The sequence below is a fragment of the Emys orbicularis genome, chromosome 7 (genome assembly GCF_028017835.1).
Source record: "Emys orbicularis isolate rEmyOrb1 chromosome 7, rEmyOrb1.hap1, whole genome shotgun sequence".
Taxonomy (NCBI): Eukaryota; Metazoa; Chordata; order Testudines; family Emydidae; genus Emys; species Emys orbicularis.
In genome coordinates, this window is record NC_088689.1 from 66,391,078 (window position 1) to 66,413,596 (window position 22,519).

General features: G+C 39.4%; 1 protein-coding gene across 1 annotated transcript in view; it reads right to left on the reverse strand.

Moving 5' to 3' along the window:
• Positions 1–22,519, reverse strand: part of KAT6B (lysine acetyltransferase 6B) — a 193,179-nt gene that overhangs the window by 87,598 nt on the left and 83,062 nt on the right. The window contains exon 3 of the mRNA XM_065407517.1: positions 4,138–4,246. Coding sequence (XP_065263589.1) covers positions 4,138–4,246 — 109 coding nt within the window. The remainder of the gene's footprint in view (positions 1–4,137; positions 4,247–22,519) is intronic.

Here is a 22,519-nt window from a genome sequence, read left to right on the forward strand (position 1 = left end):
TCACAAAAAAGCTAGATTGAATAAAGCATAAAAGAATTTCCTATCTTTGTCCTAATCTCTAAAACCCGCCAACAGGCAGGGACGTGGCTACCTCAGGGACGACCTCACCACTCCATAATCCTTCAAGCAGCTTTGCTCCAAAGTAGCAATGCAGCTGGAGAAACCCAGTTTTAAACTATCAGGTGCTGGAGGAGAAGATTCATTAGACAGAAGTTTTTATTTTAATTGATTCTCAAATTCTAATTTAGGCTCTATCTCTGCCTCTTTATCATCTATGGCAATTGTCTCAACCTATCTGCCTCAGTTTCCTCATCTGTACATCTGAAAGATTTATGTTTACCATTGAGTGATTTTGTGACAAATCAGTTATTTTTAAAGAACTATGAAAATAAGCATTATGTAACAGACAAGCAATTATTATCCTGCTAATCCAGAAATGTTAATATCCTGAGTTTCCAAGATTTTGTGGTCTTCTATTTCCACCATTCCTGTTATGCTGCGCAATTCAGACATATCACTTGCTTCCAATGGTCTTCTACGTGGAAGAGAATTATTCACTAGAGTGCCCTTATTTTTAAGCAGAAAGGATCAGGACACCTGTCACAGTCAGGATGCAAGTAAAAATGTTTTAATAGCTGGAGGTTTCTTAGTTGTTCATTCCTCCTTCCAAACCAACCACCCTTTCCCAGTATTTTGGAATAAAAAATGGGACATGGGCCAGTAAATGAGCAGAGAGTGGGAGGCAGCCCTCCCTATCCTCTTACTTTTGGCTCCAATCCCCATTCTCTTAACTGAAGTTATCTGTCCCATCCCCTGCAGACCCTAATTCCCTTTCTCCCTCTGCCCTGTCCCCTACTGTTCTTGATTTGTTCTTCTGTCCTCCTCCCCAGACCCCCATGCCTCTGACTCCTTGCACTTTGCCTTTTCAGTCTAACTTAGATTTGTACACATTTTCTAGATCCCTGCCTCCTCAACCTCCAGCCGTCTTCTCTTCCCCTTTTTTTCCCCACCTCCAACATAACTATCTCCTTCTGTCCTCTTTCCAAACATGTCCTAAACTGACTGATTAAAAATGAGTCTGCATGACACTAGCTCCACTCTCCAAAGCTCTTTGGCACCTTTCACTTCTCAGCTGTGCAGTGGGGAGCGAAAGCAATATGATCCTTCCTCTACACAGGTGAGAGGCAGCCAGCATGAGGATCAAAGGGCTATTAGGAAACTGCCAAAGCTGAACAATATCCCTGCTACAGTACACAGGAGCATCAGCAAGGCCAGGAGCAGGGTGACCAGATGCCCTAGCTAGTTCTATGTGTACTCTGTTGGAGAAGACCAGCAGTGAGCAGGACAGAGCTCCCCCAAGATTTCAACTCTGAATGGCCTCTTTGAAAGAACCCTCCTGATGATGGAGGATTACAGTCACTTCAGAGGGAGAATATGCCGCCTTAGTGCACCCAGGCCCTACATGATTGGGAAATGGAGATGAAACCTGGTTCCCAACAAACCCCAGGGCCAGTTCCCCTTCCTTTTAGGAGTCTTCTCCCTCCCATGCATACCTAAAGTTTCCCTCAGTTCTTGCTGGAGTCAGAGAACCCCCGTATGAAACAGCACGTGACTGAAACAAAGAATGCAGGGGAGCATAGAAAAACACACACTGATAATAGGCATTGCAGTTTAACCCCTGAATCCCAGTTTCACAGATAGACTTGCTCGGTCCAGCAAGAATGCAGATTATTCCAATAGTTTCTTTAACCCCTGTACAGAGGAACCTGCTTGTAGGCGTGCTGCAATGTGCAAATCACAAGTCCAATTACAATGAACCTCCACACAGTCAAGTTTTTCTGTTTATATGGTGCTCTGAGATTGGTTTTTATTTTAATAAATCATCAGTAACTAAACTTTAGCCATCTGGTGATCTGATTGGCAGTCTCAACATTTCATTTTGTATATCTAATACATCTGAGGAACTAATTAAAGATAATTTAGTCTTAATGAGGCAGAGAGAATGTATCAGTGTTAATTCAAATGGAAGCTGATCCATGAAAGTCAAGGCTTCCAATTCTAATGCTCCTTAGAACTGCCAGAGATTGTTTTATAATGGAAGAATAGCTGATATTTATTACATCCTGATTAATGCAAACCATGTTTGCAAAAAAGCCAGTGTAACAAACTAAGTACCAATCCAGTTCATTTCTAAAGAATATTAGATTTGGGGTTGACAGAAAGCACAGAGAATTTGGTAAGTCACAAATAAAACAGTTAAAGGAAACATGAACTTTCTAATATAGAAAATCTAGCAATTTGCTTTACTGTATGGTGTAAATACATAAGGATACATGCTTATGGAAGTCTGTCGCAAGGTGACACAAATCAATTCAGAAGTGGATAATGGCAAAACTTTATCCTGCATTAAGAAAAGGGAAATTTTCATTTGTTATAGAAGTCCACATTCTATTCTATGCTGTCCTGTTTTATCCAGATACTTATATGAGCCATCGCTGTGGTAATTTGAGTGCCTCACAATCTTTAATGCATTTATCCTCACAACACCCTATAAGATAGGAAAGTGCTATTATCCCCATTTTACAGATGGGGAACCAAGTCAAAGAGAGATTAAGGGCTTGTCTACACTGTAGTGCTTCAGTGTAGATATTATCTGCGCTAACGGACAGGATTCTCTCATCAGCGTAGGTAATCCATCTCCCCAAGAGATGGTAGCTAGGTCGATGGGGGAATTTAGGATGGCTTAATTACAGCGCTCAGGGTGTGGTTTTTCAGATCTCTGACCAACTTAGTTAAACCAACCTAATTTTCTAGTGTAGACCAGGCATATGTGACTTGCCCAAGGTTACATAGGAAGTCTGCGGCAGAGCAAGGAATGATCCAGACAAAAAGGAAGAGTAAGAGCTGAGAATTATCTGCATACTTATGTCTCCAATGACCAGCCAACCTCATTAATTCTATTAATGACCTCATATACATGTTGACCAAGAGGTGACAGAACAGAACCCTATGGGAAAAGTCCTTTGGGAAAATGAGCAGCTATCTAAAAGTCCTTTATGGGTCTGCTCCAAAATTACTTGCTATAAACACTAAGTTGTCACAATATCGTACAAGATTAAGTTAACTCAGGGTAAAGTACTTTTAAACTCGTACTCTGGATTTCACATATACAAAGCAAAGATTATGAATTCTATGCTAAGAGGTAGAATGCAAATGTAAGTTTGCCGCAAACTTTGGAAGAAGAGTAACTGCCATGGAGCCAGCAGCACGGGAAAGTGTGGTGACCAGGAGAAAGCTGTCAGGGAGCTCGTCAGAAGAGGAAGATGGGTTACTGTACACTGAGAGGAGGGAGAGAGAGAATGAGCAGTTTAAGCAACTTTTCTTAAAATGATATGACATCTGGGGACGATTTTCAAAGGTGCAAAGGACATCAACTTTCCATGCAAGTTGGATGCCTAACTGGCCTTGTGCTTTTGAAAGTCTTCCTCCAATCTGCAGGGATGCATGACTATACAGTATTTATATAATTAATGTTAAAAAAAATGTTTTAATCTTCATGCATTATCGGTCCACAAATTGTTTCCACCTCCCCCCCCGCCCCCCAGGATAAACATGGGGAAACTGGTATACTGGCACTTAGCTAATATTTCAAGTCATTTACAAAAAAATATTATTTGTATTTTCATCCATATATTTTTTGTAAAAATTAATAGGATTTTATGTAAAATCTACAGCAGAATAGATAATATCGAATTCCTCTATCCTCTACCCCAACTTCTTTTAAATACTGTAACTCAGTGCTTATGAAATGCATCAAACTGATAGCCTTGGAGATGATGGATAAGATTTTGAAACATGGATGCCAGAGTTAGGTTTCTAAAATCAAAGCTTTTGCCCCAATTTTCAAAACCTTCTGCCCCCATTGACTTCAGGTGGAGCTGAAGTCAGTCAGCTCCTTTGAAATTCAGGCCCAAATGAATAATCTGAATTTAAGAGTCTAATCTTTAGTTATCCGGGTTTGAAAAGCTTGGCCTAAGACTATTTTTGACTGTAACAGGAAATTTACATGCTGAACAATGACCAAAAAGATAGATTTACAGATGGCTCTTGTACAATTTGCAAGTAGAACCAACTTACCGCTGCTGCCACAGTCTGCGCAGGAGAGCAGTTCTTCTGGTTTTTTTTCACGATTTGATTCTTTAGTCCCCAAACAGAAACTACATATTGGAATGGGATCAGCTCGTGGCTAAGGCAAAAATAAATACAAATTGTTGTTACTTTTCTTACATAAAAAGTGGTATTCCAGTCCTCTTTCCTCAAAATCAGAGGACAATTTACCTTCATTTTATTTTCTAAATGTTAGTTTCTTGGTTTATCAGACACTTATTCTGGTATATGAAGTTAATTTTTCCTAATCGATATTATGTTGTAGTCATCTCTCTCACCTTACATTAACTAACATTTGAGCCTCAATAGTATCATTCATCATAGTAGTATCAAAGTGTTTTATAAATGTTCATTTAGCCCCAAACACAATCCAGTTAAGATCGTTTATCTTCTTTTACAGATGGGGAAAACAGTGGCATAAATGGTGAAATGACTTGCTCAAGGTTGCTTCACATCAGTGGAAAAGCCAGGAGCAACTACCCATCCTGTGCTCAGTTGTATCAATTTAGCTGGAATAAATGGGCCAAAGGTGTTAACATAACCCAGTCACCTTCTAACATTAAACAGTGTTAAACAAGGTCTGGGGTTTGGTATACACAGACCTCAGCCTGCTTAGTACCATTGCAAACACAGCATTAAAAATCTTTTTAACCTTTTATTAAAGATACGGAGAAGGAAAAACAGTGAAAGCATTTAAAACAGGGGTGAGCAAACTTTTTGGGCCCAGGGCCACATCTGGGTGGGGAAATTGTAAGCAGGGCCGGGGCAGGGGGTTGGGGTGCGTGAGGGAGTGTGGGGTGTGCAGGAAGGGGCTCAGGGCAAGGGATTGGGGCAGAGGAGGGGTGCAGGGTGTATGAGGGGGCTCAGGGAAGGGGGTTGGTGTGCAGGAGGGGTGCAGGGTGTTGGAGTGTACAGGGGTACAGGGTGAAGCAAGGAGCTCAGGACAGGGGATTGGGGTGCAGGAGGGGTGCGAGGTGCAGGAAGGAGGTTTAGGACAGGGAGTTGGGGGGGTGCAGGCGGGGTTCGGGCTCCGGCCCGGCGCCGCTTACCTAAAGCGGCACCGGGGTGGCAGCGGCGCGCACCGGGGCCGGGGCAGGCTCCCTGCATGCCTGCTCTGTCCCCGGCCCCACGCCGCTCCAGGAAGCGCCCCTTGCTGCACGTCCAGGTACCTCCCCCGAAGCTCCCATTGGCCGCGGTTCCCCGTTCCCAGCCAATGGGACCTGCGGGGGGCGGTGCCTGGAGGCAAGGGCAATGCACGAAGCCCTCTGCCCCTCCATCCAGGAGCCGCAGGGACGTGGAGCTGGCCGCTTCTGAGAGTTGCGCGGGGCCCACGGCACCACGGGGGGCAATCCCTGATGGGCTGGATCCGGCCCGTGGGCCGTAGTTTGCCCAACCCTGATTTAAAATGTAAAGCATTGAATGAGGCTTTCATTTTAGCAACATCCCTTATTCCCTTTCCCATTAGCTGGAGAGAGTTTTTAGAAGGAAAAACCCCTTGTTTGACAGTCTCTTCAATGGGAGTATCCGAGATGGGAAAAGAGAAGAAGCTAGTTGCGACGGGCAGGAGCTGTTGCTAAAGTCCAATCTCATTTCATCTCAGGTGGTGTTTGGGATTTAGCTGGAGCTGGTAGAGGTGGTGATGTCATCTGGATCCCGCTCTCTGGTCCTATCTAGTTAGGACATCCCTCAGGATTAGGACGAACAAGGTCCGGGGTGTCAGAAGAGGGTGGGGGTGGCAGCCATCATGGTGAAGCTTGTTCCACTAGCCTCAATCTGTTCTTTTTGTATTTTCCCCCAAAGTCTCTTTAAAGACCCAAAAAGGGAGTGATGAGTGGAATAGCCCATTCCCTCATTATTTTGTCCACCAGTTAGGCCTAATATCCAACACAACAATTTTGATTCATTAATTTCCAATTCCACATGTTCTGTTTTTACCAAGCATGATTTCAGCATAGTCCCTGAACCATCTCAGCAGGCTTTTTTCTTTGGACTAATTCAGTTTTTCCTGTTTGGTTTTCTTGCACCTGTTCCCACCACCATTTGTTGTTATAGGTTGTTGTGACATCTTATGAACTTTTACATACCTTTTACAGTGGGGCTTACAATTAGAGTACATTGGTAGGCCCAACTACCAAAACACCTCTCATCTACGCTTACTCCAACTTAATACAACACCATCTCTAATGAGACAAGAGCAAGGGGATATTAAATAAAATTGAAGATGGCAAATTCAAAACTGGTAAAAGGAAATTACTGTTCCACATCAGAGACATCTAGATTGTGGGAACTCATTGCCAGTATATACAACTGAGGCTAAGAGCTCAGCAAAATTCAAATAAAGATTGGGCATGTGTAGGGAAAACAAGAATATCACAAGCTATAATAATAACTATTACAAAAATAAATAAGAACTTTGGAAGAGACCAAGACCCTCAAGCCTCAAGGCATAAGGTAACTCTAAATCAGGGGTAGGAAACCTATGGCACGCGTGCCAAAGGTGGCACGCAAGCTGATTTTCAGTGGCACTCACACTGCCTGGATCCTGGCCACCGGTCCGGGGGGCTCTGCATTTTCATTTAATTTTAAATGAAGCTTCTTAAACATTTTTAAAACCTTATTTACTTTACATACAACAATAGTTTAGTTATATATTATAGACTTCTAGAAAGAGACCTTCTAAAAACGTTAAAATGTATTACTGGCACGTGAAACCTTAAATTAGAGTGAATAAATGAAGACTCAGCGACCACTTCTGAAAGGTTGAGGAAACTCTCTCTGAGGACACGTTATCCCATAACTGTCCACTAGAGGGGTTTCTTGCACCTTCCTCTGAAGCAGCTGGTACCGGCCTCTGTTGAAGAAAGGATACTGAACTAAATGGACCCCACTGATCTGATCCAATTTGACAATTTCTATGTCCCTATTAAATCAACATATTATATGGGAATAAATTAGACAAACACAAACTTTAATTTAGGAAGTCTGAGTTTTTCAACAAAGCACATTTTTCTGATCAGGAATTCACTTGAGGGGTCTCACTGTTCTTCCTGTTCGTCATTTGCTGTATGACAAGCTAACATCAACATATTAAAATACTTCAAAATAATTTGTGTAATAGATTTCAATGTGTTAAAAACAAACAATCACATTACCCAGAAAAGGCTAGCTTACTTAAGGTGCTTATGGGCCTGATCCTGCAGACACAACCAGGCACAGCCCTTTTTTCAAATGGAAGTACTCACAGTAGGAAGTACTAAATGTTTGCACAATTAGGTCCTAACAGAATTTTTAAGTGTCATAATTACTAGAAGATAACAACGAAACAGTTAAAAAATTCACGTGAAAGATCTGGAATGCAGCAGAACTATAGTATTAGTTTAGATACCAAACTGAAAAAATGATATTTTAAAAGATACACAAGCTCCAAATCAACATTTTTGCATTTCCAAATTGAAAAAGAGGCGAGAGAACACTTAACCAACCACTGATATTAGATGACGTTACCATAGAAATTCCTTTTAAGAACATACAAGTCTACATTTACTTCTCCCAATGGTTCTTTACTACACCTAGCAATACCAAGGCCTCATACATCTGTTTATGTGTAGACTCCTGAATGCATAGAGGTAGTAGTTTTCATAGCTGTTAACATACTGCATTAAATAAACATTTATGTCTCAGAACTACAGTTTTGTTATTTGCTAGTATGTCCCTTTAAAATATAATTCAAAGGATTTTGTAAAAAGCAACAGAGGGTCCTGTGGCACCTTTAAGACTAACAGAAGTATTGGGAGCATAAGCTTTTGTGAGTAAGAACCTCACTTCTTCAGATGCAAGTAATGGAAATCTCCAGAGGCAGGTATAAATCAGTATGGAGATAACGAGGTTAGTTCAGTCAGGGAGGGTGAGGTGCTCTGCTAGCAGTTGAGGTGTGAACACCAAGGGAGGAGAAACTGCTTCTGTAGTTGGATAGCCATTCACAGTCTTTGTTTAATCCTGATCTGATGGTGTCAAATTTGCAAATGAACTGGAGCTCAGCAGTTTCTCTTTGGAGTCTGGTTTCTTACCCACGAAAGCTTATGCTCCCAATACTTCTGTTAGTCTTAAAGGTGCCACAGGACCCTCTGTTGCTTTTTACAGATTCAGACTAACACGGCTACCCCTCTGATACTCAAAGGATTTTGATATTCACACATACTCTCAGACAGACACAAACACCTCACACCATACCACACACAAAATCCACCCTTAGCAAAATATTTTTGATTCTATCAGGAATCATAGATTTATTGGTCTTAATTTTCTTAATTTAAAGGAGACTAAAACATCATCTCATGCTGTCAAATATAACTGCAGACAACACATACTGATTAGTTTTATTAATGCCACAAATTGTTACAAATTATGTTCACTGCTGAAAAATCAAATCGCCACCTTGAGAGAAATAATTAGGAAAATTATAGCATTGTGTCATTTCTAATTCAATCATGTTTCTAAAACAGTGAAAATGAATTTCAATAATTTATTTTAAATTGTTGTGGGGTGACCTTCAATAGCTTCATTAACCTTATTGGTGGGAGCATTCTACATTTCAAAGTTTAAAAAACAATGCAAGAAGTGAGAGAAGAAAAAAAAAGCTGTGGTGATTGTTCTTGCTCAACAGTGGCCTTTTGAATTCAGTAAGCCCCTCCCTCCCACTTCAAGCACATTGCAATTTTTGCCTATGCAAATGTACTTTCTAAGAGTTTTAGGAACATTCCTCCAGTACAGAAACCTTTAAAGAATTTGCAAAAACAACTACAAATTTGTTACTGACCCCGCCATCACCTTAAAAAAATGTCAGGCAACCAGTGCTACCCATTGGTGGATCCAGTTATTACCTGCAACTGCTCAAATGCAGCATCTTGGGAACGCTTTTGGCCCTTTAAATAACAATTAAAAGAACAATCTGATTTAAAAAGCAATAATATTCCCTCAACAGAGGCCAGTGAAAATCCTGTCTTTGCAGTCTTAGTATTCTTTCCTTCATTTGATTTAACAATGGTTTAGTTATTTCTGCCATGCTTACTGCAATAAATAATTCACAAAATGTCACATATCATTCATGTAATGAAACAAATCCAGGTCTACAATCTCATTTGTCTTTCCCAGATGAATTTTTTGCTGTAAGAGAGACATGGCTATCGGCCAGCATTCATGCTCTTTTTTGTTTTTAACTAAAGGTAACATAAAGGACAAAGGTTGTTGTTAGTTCAGGGCTAGAAAGACTGATGTCCCCATAACAAACCTAATAATAGAAAGCGTACAGATCCTATCACTTCATGCTACGTTTTCTAGAACCCTACAGCGCTGATGTTCGCCTTCAGCCATTTATATTAATGATAACTATCTCAGCGCATCAGTGCATTATAAGACAAAAATAATGTCTGCTGTGCTATCTATCACCGAAAATTCAAAACACTTTAAGACTCTTTCCCAATACACTAACTCAATTATCCAAAATTATGTGCCTAGGATTTTAAATGAAATGGCATACAAACTGGCTGTAGGATTATTTTGGCTCACAGTTGTCTCAACTAGGACATGTACAAGAAATAATTTTTTACTGGATCAGGATATGATCCAACACAAACTAAAAATAGCACATTAAGTACTGTACATACCTCGTACCTATACCTGTGTTTTCAAGTCGTATCCATTAGTTTAACTGCCCAACCCAAGTCATTAAATACCAGTGTCAACACCACAAAGGTAACAGGTAAAGAGAACAAAGTAATTCCACTCTGCCTCTTAATATGAGCAAGAATTGCCAGGTAAGCTCAGATCCCACAATCTTTGTAGTTGGCAATAACTGCAGGAAGCAGAAAAGACACAGCATGACTTTCATCTTATTGTGTCTTGTAAACTGAACTGATTTGATAGAAAACATGTTTTCTGATTGTAGAAGATAATCACAACTAATAATTTTGCTACCAACTTTAAATTATTTTAAAAGCTCATTTTTTTTAAAGAATGCAGTTACTAATTATGTTAAAAAAAACATGTCTAGTCAGATGAGCTATTAGAGTCTGCATGCCACCTGTCCAAACAATGTGCCATTGTTCCTTCAATACACCTAATTAATCAAGGGCCATTTTTCCCCACCTATTTACTTTGAGAGCCAGTGAAAATACACCTCTACCTTGATATAACGCTGTCCTCAGGAGCCAAAAAATCTTACTGCGTTATAGGTGAAACCGCATTATATCGAACTTGCTTTGATCCACCGGAGCGCGCAGCCCCGCCCTCCTGAAGCACAGCTTTACTGCGTTATATCCGAATTCGTGTTATATCGGGTCAAGTTATATCGGGATAGAGGTGTATTGTGATATATATGATGATTTCATTTTGTTTTTAAATATACTAACTTAATATTTCTAAATTATATTTTCTCTTCAAGAGATTCTGGCTTACCAGATCATGCAGAGTGATCACCACTAGTAAAATTTCCAAGGTTAAAAATTGCCTCCCCTCCCGTTTCTCCCTCAGTTTGAGAACTTGTGCACTACCAGGTTGGATAAAAATCAATTATTTTAAAAAAAAAAAAAATCTAAAAAAATCGGATTTTTTTCTATTTAAATCAGATTTTTTTGATAAAATGCTTTTTGAGGAAAAAAAAACTAAAGAATTTTAATTAAGATATCTTTGAACTATAATGTATATCATCATGAACTAGGGATTATAAATTCTAATTCTATAGTATGAGACAATATATTCATGTAATGTTTAAGAAAAGTTTTGTAAATGAGTTCCAATCATTCATGGATTAGGGACCCAATTTTATGGGGTTCCACAGGCTTCTGTATAGGATTATTTAGGTTAATCTTTCTATCTACACAATGGGACTCGGTGCTCAGTCTAGAGCAGTGCTTCTCAAAGTCGGGCTGCTGCTTGCTCAGAGAAAGCCCCTGGCGGTCCGGGCCAGTTTGTTTACCTGGAAGCGGCGCGGGCCGAGGGATATGCTGGCCGCCCTTCCCGCGGCCCCCATTGGCCTGGAGCAGTGAACCGCAGCCAGCAGGAGCCGTGATTGGCCAAACCTACGGACGTGGCAGGTAAACAAACCGGCCCGGACCGCCAGGGGCTTTCCCTGAACAAGCGGCGGACCAGCTTTGAGAAGCACTGCTCTAGAAGAAACCATCAGAGATGCTTAGTTTCGCAGTTCTCAAACTGTGGATTTGTGTCTCCAAAGGTAACATGCTTATTAACAGCAAAAACGTTTTAAATAAATAGATAATATATAGAGGTGAGAAATAACAGACCTCAACTCTATTGTTCCTCTGCAAATTTGTGTACACAGAGTCAATCCCTTACCTCTCTCTAAAAGTGCAAAGTTTCAAAAAGTTAAATGAATAGAAGATTGTTGGGGGCAGAATAGATCTGGACAAGGAGAAGAAGTCTGGAGATAAATGTGAGAAGCGAGGGACATATGCTTGTTTTGTTAAAATATTATATGTTTGCTGTTGAAGAAAAAATCCAGAATACTTTATGTTGTTGTTTTAATTAAATAAAACAATTTAAATGTCTGTCTGGTGATGTTCTCCTCCTAATACAGCACGGCAAGAAAATCCTCCAAATATTAACAATTAACCTGTTGAACTGGAGTTCAACCTCCCAATGACTTCATAAATATCTGCTTCAATTACCTTTGGTATATGAAATAACCAAACAATCATTCATTTTCTGATATAGCTGTAAATCTAATCTGAAAAGTTTTAAAAATAAATCACTGTTTAAAAATGTATAGTGTGTACCTTCTAAAAATGAAACCTACATCTATCTCCGAGTTGTGAAGGATATGTATTAAGAATATAACAACCAACAAGAATGCACTTTTATGTAGAAATCCATGATTAAATCGAGTCTTCCTGACTAGTGATTTAAATCATGATTTAAATCAAATCCACCCTGTGTGCTACTGATAACTGCAGCAAAAGCAAGTTTGCGAAGATTTCAGATGCTAAGACAGGGGAGGAGGGGACTTCCAACACACTTTCCTGATATATGTTAAAAAAAAAAAATTAGGACTCTTGAAGCATTTTCTACTATTCGTTAATGTGAGAGTATCATGACAGGACATGTGTAATTCATTTGTATTTTAACATCTTACTAGGTATCAAACTACCATTTGTGTATACACCAGACTACTGTAGTCAATCAACCCCTTGAATGTCACAAAAATACTAGAATGCTACAGTGATAGTAATTTCACTGCCATCAATAGTTCTGAGACATGCCCATGGGGAACGCAAGTGCCCTCCAGCTGCACACTTCATGACCTGGAGCTGCCCAAGGGCACCAAGCTGGCTCTTCTACAGTACATACCAAAGACAAGACTGAGCTATAAAATAATAAAAATATTTTATATAACCACTGAAGTAATTTATCTACAATGTTCAGCAGTTTATGTTATTTTAAGTTTAATAAAAAGAACTATTTGCTAAGAGGTACTTTTTCATTAATGTTACAAATACAGTACTAATGTCAAAAAGGGTTCTACTCTCAACACTGACAATTTCAAAGTATGATGTTATGTTAGTTAAACCAGTGCAAGTTGTGTTTAGACAAGATTTAAGTACCACCATCACGGAGCTTAAGTACCACCATCACCATCTACCCTATGCAACCTGTACTTATAGCTTTCATGAACCTCAGGTATTTGTCATAAGAAATTAATGAACTTTTCCTAGTGAGCCAAATTAACAGTTGGTGTAACTCCACTGGATTTTAATGAATTTACACTAGGACAAATTTGGCTCAAGGGGGCAACAGAGCTTGTATTTCTTTTCATCGGTTGCTAATGATCTTATGGAAGTTGCATGTTCTTCAGACACTCTCCATGTTACTTAAGACTGGGGCAGTGTGTTGGTGTTTAAAGGTCATATGTCAAACCTATGAGAGATCTTCCAGAAGTTCTAAGTTCCCAATCCTGCAAACTCCTATGTCAGTGAGTAGCTTCATACCTTTGTGTAGTTCCACTGAATTCTATTAGACTATTCTTATTTGTACAGGGGCAGCACCTAGATCTCCAATCAAGGGTCAAGATCACATTGTGCTAGGCAGACTCCTACCATGCTCAAAGTTACTTATGTTCTTAGTGAGAGTCCATATTACACATATGCACTAAAGAAATCAGATTTTTAAATTTGTGCTTTTTTAAGAAAAGTTACAAATCTTTTTGAAAAGTTAAGCTCATTATTGTCCCACAAACTCTCTTATCTCAAAACTTCACCTCTACTAGAAAAGAGTTAAGTATTTTATATATATTATATACACAGACATTATACATCTAAATTCTGTGGATACAGACAGCATGCGAGTAATTTCAGGCTGAAAGGAGCTTTTTTAGCAAGTTAGATGCTGGGGTCAAAACTGTTTAAAATGGAAATTGCCACAACCTTAACTGTGGATCCCATGCCATGGTCCCATAATCTTTATCCCTCTGCAGACTGTTAAACTCTATTTACAACCTCATGAAAGACTTCTAAAAACATTCCAATTAGAAGCATAAATCTACTCTGGCATTTTCTATATTTCCATAATGTTATTAAATGGCCCCTGAAGATTCTGCTTTTAATTTAAGTTCCTATTGAGACAGTGGTCTGCATATATAGACCACTGCCAGAGCCAAGCTAACTGGCACCCTTTTACTGCCTCAGAAGTAGGGTGACCAGACAGCAAGTGTGAAAAATCGGGACGGGGTGGGGAGTAATAGGAGCCTATGTAAGAAAAAGACCCAAAAATCAGGACTGTCCCTATAAAATCGGGACATCTGGTCACCCTACTCAGAAGACAGGCCAAGGACCAAGGGCCATATTATTTTGATGGTTGATCACGGATGAGGCACATTGGCATGGTATGATGAGTTCTTTAAACTGCATTTCCCTAACTGCACCTGTTGTGTTGATAAAAAGTAGACTATTCTCTAGAACCGATAACCCATCTCCTTACTTTTATACACACACACACACACACACACACACACACACACACACACCGTTTCTGCTCATGCTTGTTTGTCATCTAAAGTCAAACTGTCCCTCTGACATCACAGTTGATTGAAAGGATGATTATGATGTCACGGTTAGGATTTAGGTTTCAGGTGCGTAACAAAGAGGAGCAGGTGCTTGGAAATACTTCTGTTAAAAGCTCTTTAAATATATATTCATACTACCATTACCAGCTTTTTATCCAAGGATCTCAAAGTGCTTTTAAACATTCAACTGCCTGAGCCTCCAACACCCTTGTGAAGTAGTAAAATGGGGATAACACTTTTTACAATTGGGAATCGGAGGCAGTAAAGGACTTGCTCAAGGTCACACAGCACAGTCATGACAGAACCAGGTCCTCGGACTCCTAGTCCTGTGCTTACCCTCAAGATCACTTTTTTTTTTTTAGCTTAAAAGTGCCAGAATGCACCTAAGCTCAAAGTAGATAGGCTAACAAGTATTCACCTAGCACTTGCATTTTTAGAACAAATTTCCATCCAAAGCCCTTATTAATTACTGTACAAACACTTCACCCACCACTGATGTGCACTCAACTCTGGAAGTAACACAGTTCTCAGCCACACTATTTTCCCCTAATGTTTCAAAGCAATACAGAATGCTCAGTAGCAACATTCACTAATTACAGTTGATGGAATTTTGTATAAAAGGTACATCTTTATGAAAAAATCCTAGGTTTACATGCATAACATTTTAGTGGGGGAAGAAATGCAGAAAACAGCATACACTAAAGATAGGTTTCTAAATGGGATATTTTTCAAGATTCTCATGAGGCAGCACTAGCTTTGTCAAACAGGAAGAGAATGTTTCAATTTACACTAGTACAGGTGAGCTCACAAGAGCTACTACTTAGACAACAGTATCCAATTTGTAGCTTTGGATGTCTAGAACAGTGGCTCTCAAACTTTTGTACTGGTGCCCCCTTTCACATAGCAAGTCTCTGAGTGCGACCCCCCCCCCTATAAATTAAAACCACTTTTTTATATATTTAACACCATTATAAAAGCTAGAGGCAAAGTGGGGTTTGGGGTCGAGGTTGACAGTTCGCGACCCTCCATGTAATAACCTCGCGACCCCCTGAGGGGTGGTCCTGACCCCTAGTTTGAGAACCCCTGGTCTAGAATATGAAAGATGCTATAAAAAGTCAAATTCTAGTCTATTTGAAATGAAACTGTCTATGTTCTACACATGATTCAAGAGATTAAAAATAAAACCCTACACTAATCTCTATAATGATGTATTACATCTGCCACAGTAACATTCAAATGCCCCAATCAGGATGACTGCCCCATTGCACTCGGCACTATACAAAATAGACATATATGTAGAACATTTAAGATTAAAATTCACCCCATGTGGAGGGGACCTCCTCAAAACCTAGGCACCAATTAAATACAATTTTAGCAATTTAAGTCAAAATAAGACTTAAGTAATGCCAAGGCCTTGGGTTGGTTCCCTACAATGTTATCTCGAAGTCCACTGTCTCTTGAATCTTACTCTTTATCTGGTTGCATTTTATAACTACATAGACTGAAACCTAAACAATAATCTCCTGCCACTGTAAATCAGTATTTCCCAAAGTGTGGGGCACACCACCCTGAGGAAGATGCAAAGAAATAGCTGAGAGGTGAAAACAAATCTCTCAGTTGTTCTCCAGTGTCTCAGCTTTTATTTTTTAAAAAGTCAACCTCAAGCTGTTATGGTTGTGGAGAAAACCACGACCTGAGTGTAATGGAGGCAGAGAAGTCTGTCTGAGTCTGCAGAGAGCCTGAAACAGTAGCTCTGCGATGTCAACTCCCTTAATCATTTCAATGGGCATCAACTCGGATGCCAAGGATGATACTTCAAGTGTCAACATAACTATTTCACTGTTCATCAGAACATGTAAAAAAAAAAAAAGCATAGAATTAGCATATTATGAAGAACACTGCATGGCAACATTGAACGGAGTCTGATTGATTTTAATTTCTTGAACAGGGACTCATTTTTCAAAATTTCATAACTTCAGTAACTTCTCCTCACACAGCCCTTTCAAATGATACAATAAAACTGAAATTTAAGTAACTTCTTAAAATTCCAGTTCCTGAATAGAGCAACTTCCTTTAAACAAATGTGCCATTTTTTTTATATTCACTTTTAAAATATATGTTTATAAGCATCATTTGAGTTAAGGAAAGCAGCTTCTTTCAGTTACAGTAATCTTAGGTGTTCTTTCTAACCACATACATTTTCCTCACAGAAAGAAGGATTTTGAAGTTGAGAGTGCCCCTTTAAATTGTGCATTCAAGTTTGGTAGGCATAAAAAAAAAACTACAAGTAGCATTAGTTATAGTCCCTGTACAAGCATCTCTTCACCGAATTTCAGTTATACCCCAGTGATGGCATGCAATTTCTAGCTCTTGACCTATCTTGAGTAGAAACATGGATCAACATTCATGTCGAACTCCCCATCAGTACCCGGTCCAAACCCGAGAAGCTAATAATCCAACCAGTGGCCCAAATTCAGTGATGAATCCTGGTCAGGTGCCACCTGAGGCATGTTGCGCATATGCTAAGAAAAGCCAACTACCAATTGTGCCAAATTGTACTAAGTTACATGATGGTTTGGTGACATAAACAAATTAAAAGCTGGATCAACTCATCTTCACTTATGACCTAAGCTTCCATTTAAACCTCAAGTGAAGAGCAAGTACATTAATCCCATTGTGCTGCTGGATACGCTGACTTTAGTCAGTCCTGATTACTTACCAAGCAGGGAAAGTTTCAGAGTTAGAAGTTGCCATCTTGCAGAGGCCTAAGCCAAGCTAATGCCATGTCCTGGCCACTCCCACCAAACCCCCAATGTGAAGGCAGGGTACCTTCCCTTTCCAGTGGCATCACAAAAAGGAAGGAAGAAAATTTCTCCTTTCCCTGCATAGCAAAGAGAAGGTTGGCTATTTCACTCTGCCATCCTTTTCAGCCATCCCATTCAAAATAAGAATGGGGATGAAGAGGACAATCTCCTCTCTCTTTCCTCATAAAAATCACTGAAAGCGTTGTGTAATATAGCACCTTAAACTTAGAGTTAACTCTAAGCTAAATAATATTCCTTTCCAGTTTGATCACCTTGTAGTTCTGAACTGCTACCAATCACTTGCTGTCAAACCAGAAAAGCAAATTTTCCCCATCAGCACCTGATCAGAATATCTCAGTACAAATCTAATTTATATCCAAGATGCCGTCAGATCTCTGTCATCACATGAGGCACCCAAGTATGTTATAATTGCCTGATACAAGCTGGAACTTTGCTGTAACTCTCAGTCATCAGTGGCCAATGCCCTTCTATTGGGTAGTTTAGGTATCCTGGTCCATTGCAGAAAGGATTCCACATCAAAGCTCTGTTTCTGCTTTCACTCTTCAAAATTGCAGTTCTTTTTCATCTGCTAGTCACTGGCTTATGGAACTAGGAAGATGGAAAAAGGTGTCCCTCAAACTCCTGACTAGGTTTGTCAAGGTTCACTACACATGCTACCACCACTTTATATCTTATAAAGGATCATAATAGCATTAGATTTTGCCTAGCAAAAAGGACCTGCCTAAAATATTTCTGAATGTGTTACAATTTTAATTGCATCACAGGAGTAATCACTTCCAATCTGCAGTCTAACCTTCAAGCAACCTATGATCAGAATCAGTTATAGAAATAGTTCCTCCATCAGAAGCATTTGGTTATGCTAATTTTTTTTTTAAGTTATTTGAAATAGACCTTCTGAAGAAACGTGCAAGAAAAGAAAAAAAGAAGACAGCAATGTAGCTTATAAGTTTATAGTCTGAGGAAGCTATAGTTTAATACTTTTCATAGATTCCAGTGTGAGAAGGACCATCATGATGATCTAGTCTGACCTCCTATGTAATATAGGCCATAGAACGTCCCAAAATAATGCCTAGAGTAGATCTTCCAGAAAAACATCCGATCTTGATTTTAAAAATGGTGAGTAATGGAGAATCCATCACGGCCCCTGGTAAATTGTTCCAATGGTTAATCACTTTCCTGGTTAAATTTTTACAGCTTATTTCCAGTCTGAATTTGTCTAGCTTTAACTTCCAGCCATTGGATCACGTTATACCTTTCTCTGCTAGAATGAAGAGCCCATTATTAAATATATGTTCCCTATGTAGGTATTTATAGACTGCAATCAACTCACCCTTTAATTTTCTCTTTGTTAAGCTAAATAGATTGTGTCCTTTGAGTCTATCACTATAAAGCAGGTTTTCTAATCCTTTAATCATTCTTGTGGCTCTTTATATCACCTAGACCTCCAATAGAAACTACTGTCCACTACATCACCTGCAGCCAGATAACAACACCCTGAAACTTTTAAGGTAGAGTACAGCGTTTGCCATTAGCCTGCTGCGTGAACTTGGGCAAGTCATTTCACCTCTCTGTGCTTCTGTTTCTAATAAATATTGACCTCTTTGTAAAGCCCTTTGAGATTTACTGATGCAAAGTGCTACATAAAGAGCTAGGTATCATTACTGTAAAAGAACAAACAAATCCAGTGGAATGCTATAGATAATCACAAGGGAGTGGGAGAGGATTTTCTATTTAAAAGGAAAGGCTAACTAAATGTAATGACAGATGGGTGGAGGCCAGGGATGTAGGCAAACTTGAAGAAAACCTAGTAACAGCCAAAAAAGAGCTCAAAATCCATTCAGGGACCAGCTGCCAAGGAAGAGAGCAGAGAACACTCCTTCAGTGTTTTGTTTGGAGGATCCCCCTCAGTTCCCTCCAGCTTTCAGTGGGGCTTCATGCTCAAGTCCCCCTATCTCTAGGGGATCTTATGGCAAAGACAACTTCAGCTTTACACTAAAGACTCGCAGATCTACCTCTCTAAACTGGATCTGTCTCCTTCTGTCTAAATTAATATTGTAGCCTCTTTCTAGCATCTTTGTTGAGGTGCAGCTGCCAAAGTAAGTTCAATGCCGCCAAAATTAAATTATTGATCTTTTCCTTCCCAAGTTCTCCCACTAGCCTCAGTCACCCTGGACACCTCCACTATCCTCCCTGTAACTCAGATCTGTACTCTGGGCCTCATCTTTGACTCCAGCTTCTCTCGAGATCCACACAACTAGACTGCATCTAAATCTTACTGCTGCTTCTTGTGCAAGGTCCTCAAAATCCAGCCTCCACGACTTACAAAAATACCAGGTTTGTTATCCCCAAAGAGTCAGTGTACACACCAGCCTGTTTGATTCAACTGAGGATCAGCTCCTATACGGATTCAACTGAGGATCAGCTCACAGCACTGAGATACATTTATAATTATAACAATCATAAGTTTATTATGTTAAGACTTAAGAGATAGTGAGCAAGGATAATACATGCTTTCTAGAGACCAAACTTAACTTTAACGGGCTAATCATATGTCTAAAAGCTGTCTTATCTCACCTAAATGTCCTTTACAGTGCTTCCAACCAAGGCAAGATGGGATCCCCTTTTCATGAATGCAATCGTACTGCCCTGTTGCTTTCTCAGGTGCAGGATAAAGAGGTGTCCATTTGCCTTCACCTTTTATCCCCCAAATCCAGTTTGTCCCCCGAGTCGGGATGACCCCCTCTCCTCCCTGTGATTATTCCCTGGTGTGCTGACTTCATGCTGACTTTGTATGCAAATAGAGCGTTTGCTGTGTTGGTTTATAATGCTTAATTTACATGTCAACTGAGGCATATATCCTTTATGTGGCAGAAATAGGTTTGTCAACCCTGCCTTGATTCAGACTTTTTAGGAACATATTTTCAGGGTGTACGCATGCACACCCATCTAACACGGTATTTGTACAAACATTCACAACAATATTCATGACTGGTGTGCCTCTGTTTTTTATTGAAAACCCCACATGCTATTCTTTATGAATACATACTATGAAAGCAGTGTCCGCTAGGTGTGATGAGTTTGTCAGACCTGTCATGAGTTAGTTATAGAAGAGGGGGTTCTTAGGGTCACATTCTTGTCTTCACTTTTAGGCTTAACACTGCCTTATCAATCATCCCTTAAACACCATCAACTATCGCTTCTGTTGTACTAACATGCCACCACTTATCCTTGGGAAGGGCACCTTTAAAATCCAAAGAGACACTATATTATCCGTCTTCAAATCTCACCTTACAACGTGCCTCTGCCACGATGCCTACAAAACATTTGACAAGGGGCAGGCAGCTGGTGTGCTGTGATACTGCTTATGAAGTTCTTAATAGTCTTCCTGTTTCCTTGTACACCCCTGTTAGTTGAATCCTACTGTTGTCTCTCCTCTTATACTTTGATTGTATGGAACTCTCTGGGGCAGGGCCCTGTCCTTTTGTTATATATGTGTACAGTGCCTTGCACAACAGGGTCTCTAACTGCTCTTGCAATACAAATTATAAATACGAAGATAAAGCAGGATATCGGGGACATAGATGTGACCATACCAGTGATCAGACGGAGATACACTTCAGAGCCTAGGGGCCTAGTAAGCATGATTGTTTTCAAAGCCTTTGGGAAAGCATATCCTCTAAGGGGACTGAAGCAACTTATTTCTTTAGTATTAAATTACTTCATTACTATAATGCTGTGCTTGCCCAGATGTTCACATAACTGCATATTTTCTATTCATAACTTATTATCAAAGTCATCCTACATAAATGTTGATAATATGTTTGCAGTGTAGCACAAGGTAATTAATTGTTTTGGGAAGATGTTTAACTGCATATTAAATTGATCACATATGTTTTATTTAACATACTCTTTTGGGGCAAGGTTGCTATCACTACAATACTGATTTGAATTGCCTTGGAATAAACAGAGCAGTATGGGCTTCATGGGACCAAACAGACACTTGAAATGTCATCTTAATCAGAAGAAGAACTCCAGTCATTGTGCTTCAGCAGTAAATTGTTTAATTTCCACACATCAAAGCAAATCACACAAGAAATAAATACCCTCATCCTCAAACAGAAAACCAACAACTGGCCTGTTTGCCTTTGAGACTTAAAAGGGCTAGAAAAGGGAGGCCAAGGAGAATTGATTTGAAGTCTGAAACAAGACAATGTCAAATGCAATGCAGAAATTCTAATCAAACAACGTTCATTCCTCAACACATCCACTACCTATACACGGACCTGTATAATATTGTTTTATTGAAAGTCAAACATTGTGGAATTCACATTCATGGAAACAGATTATTTCTTCATCATAGACATATTGTGCTTTCATTTAATTAGTTTAAGAATAAGCAGAGTACAAATCATATTTCAGCTGTATTAAAAGGGCATTCAGCTCACTTACACGGCTGCACATTAGCGAATTTACACTACCTAATACCAATTCACCATGTTAACTAGTGTGAAGAGGCTTGCAGGAAACATCAGGCATTCCATTTATCTGTTGTTGAGAGTTGCTGATTTGTCTCTGGTAAATATCCCAAGTAAGTACTATGCCATTTAACAAGAGTGTCATTTAGGTGCACTATGCTGTATTTACATAAGTGCCTTGTACATTATGCAACAATACAGATAATGAACACACATCCTGAAAGCTATGAAAACAGATTCCTGGTCTCCCTGGTGAAAAAGGGAAAAAAATGCACAAATGTCCGATGGAACAAGTGTGAGGCCATTTAACTTCTGATCCAACAGAAACTGAACTCTACTCTCAAGAGCATTATTATTTAACAGTTAAGACACTGAAGTCACTCATGGACTCCTTGCTTTACAAACCAGTACAGATGAGACATGATGCCATTGAAAATCCACCAATATTTATGATAAATACCAGTGCAGTTCATACAAGTCTTCTGAAGGAATTATGACTTATGTGAATAGCAGTCTTAGTTTATCAGGTGCTGAAATCCATGGCAGAGAGGTAATGAAGGTGAATAAGTCAAGTAGTCCTAAGCCATGTGGAGATGCTTAAATTGTTGGTATTTCAATAGGAACCAGACAGTTACCAAATGGAGCAAGCTGCCTGTTCCATTAATCCATGCTACTTTAGATACATAAATAATAGTGCCTATTAAATGGTTCCGAGTACAGTTCCATGGGAAAAAGTAATTCCATTTTATAATTACTCTGACTAAAGAGACGCTATATCATCACACTTAATTTTTAAAACAAGCGAAATGTCTCCATGCAAAATTAGACTAAGTAATTTTAACAACTGATGCCACATACTCAAGTCCACAAGTAGCAAAGAACAAAAGTAATGTTCTGTTTACAGCAGTCTACCAGTTTTTGGCAAAGTTTTAAGATATATATATTACTGATATACATAAGGATGAAACTGAAATGCTTTA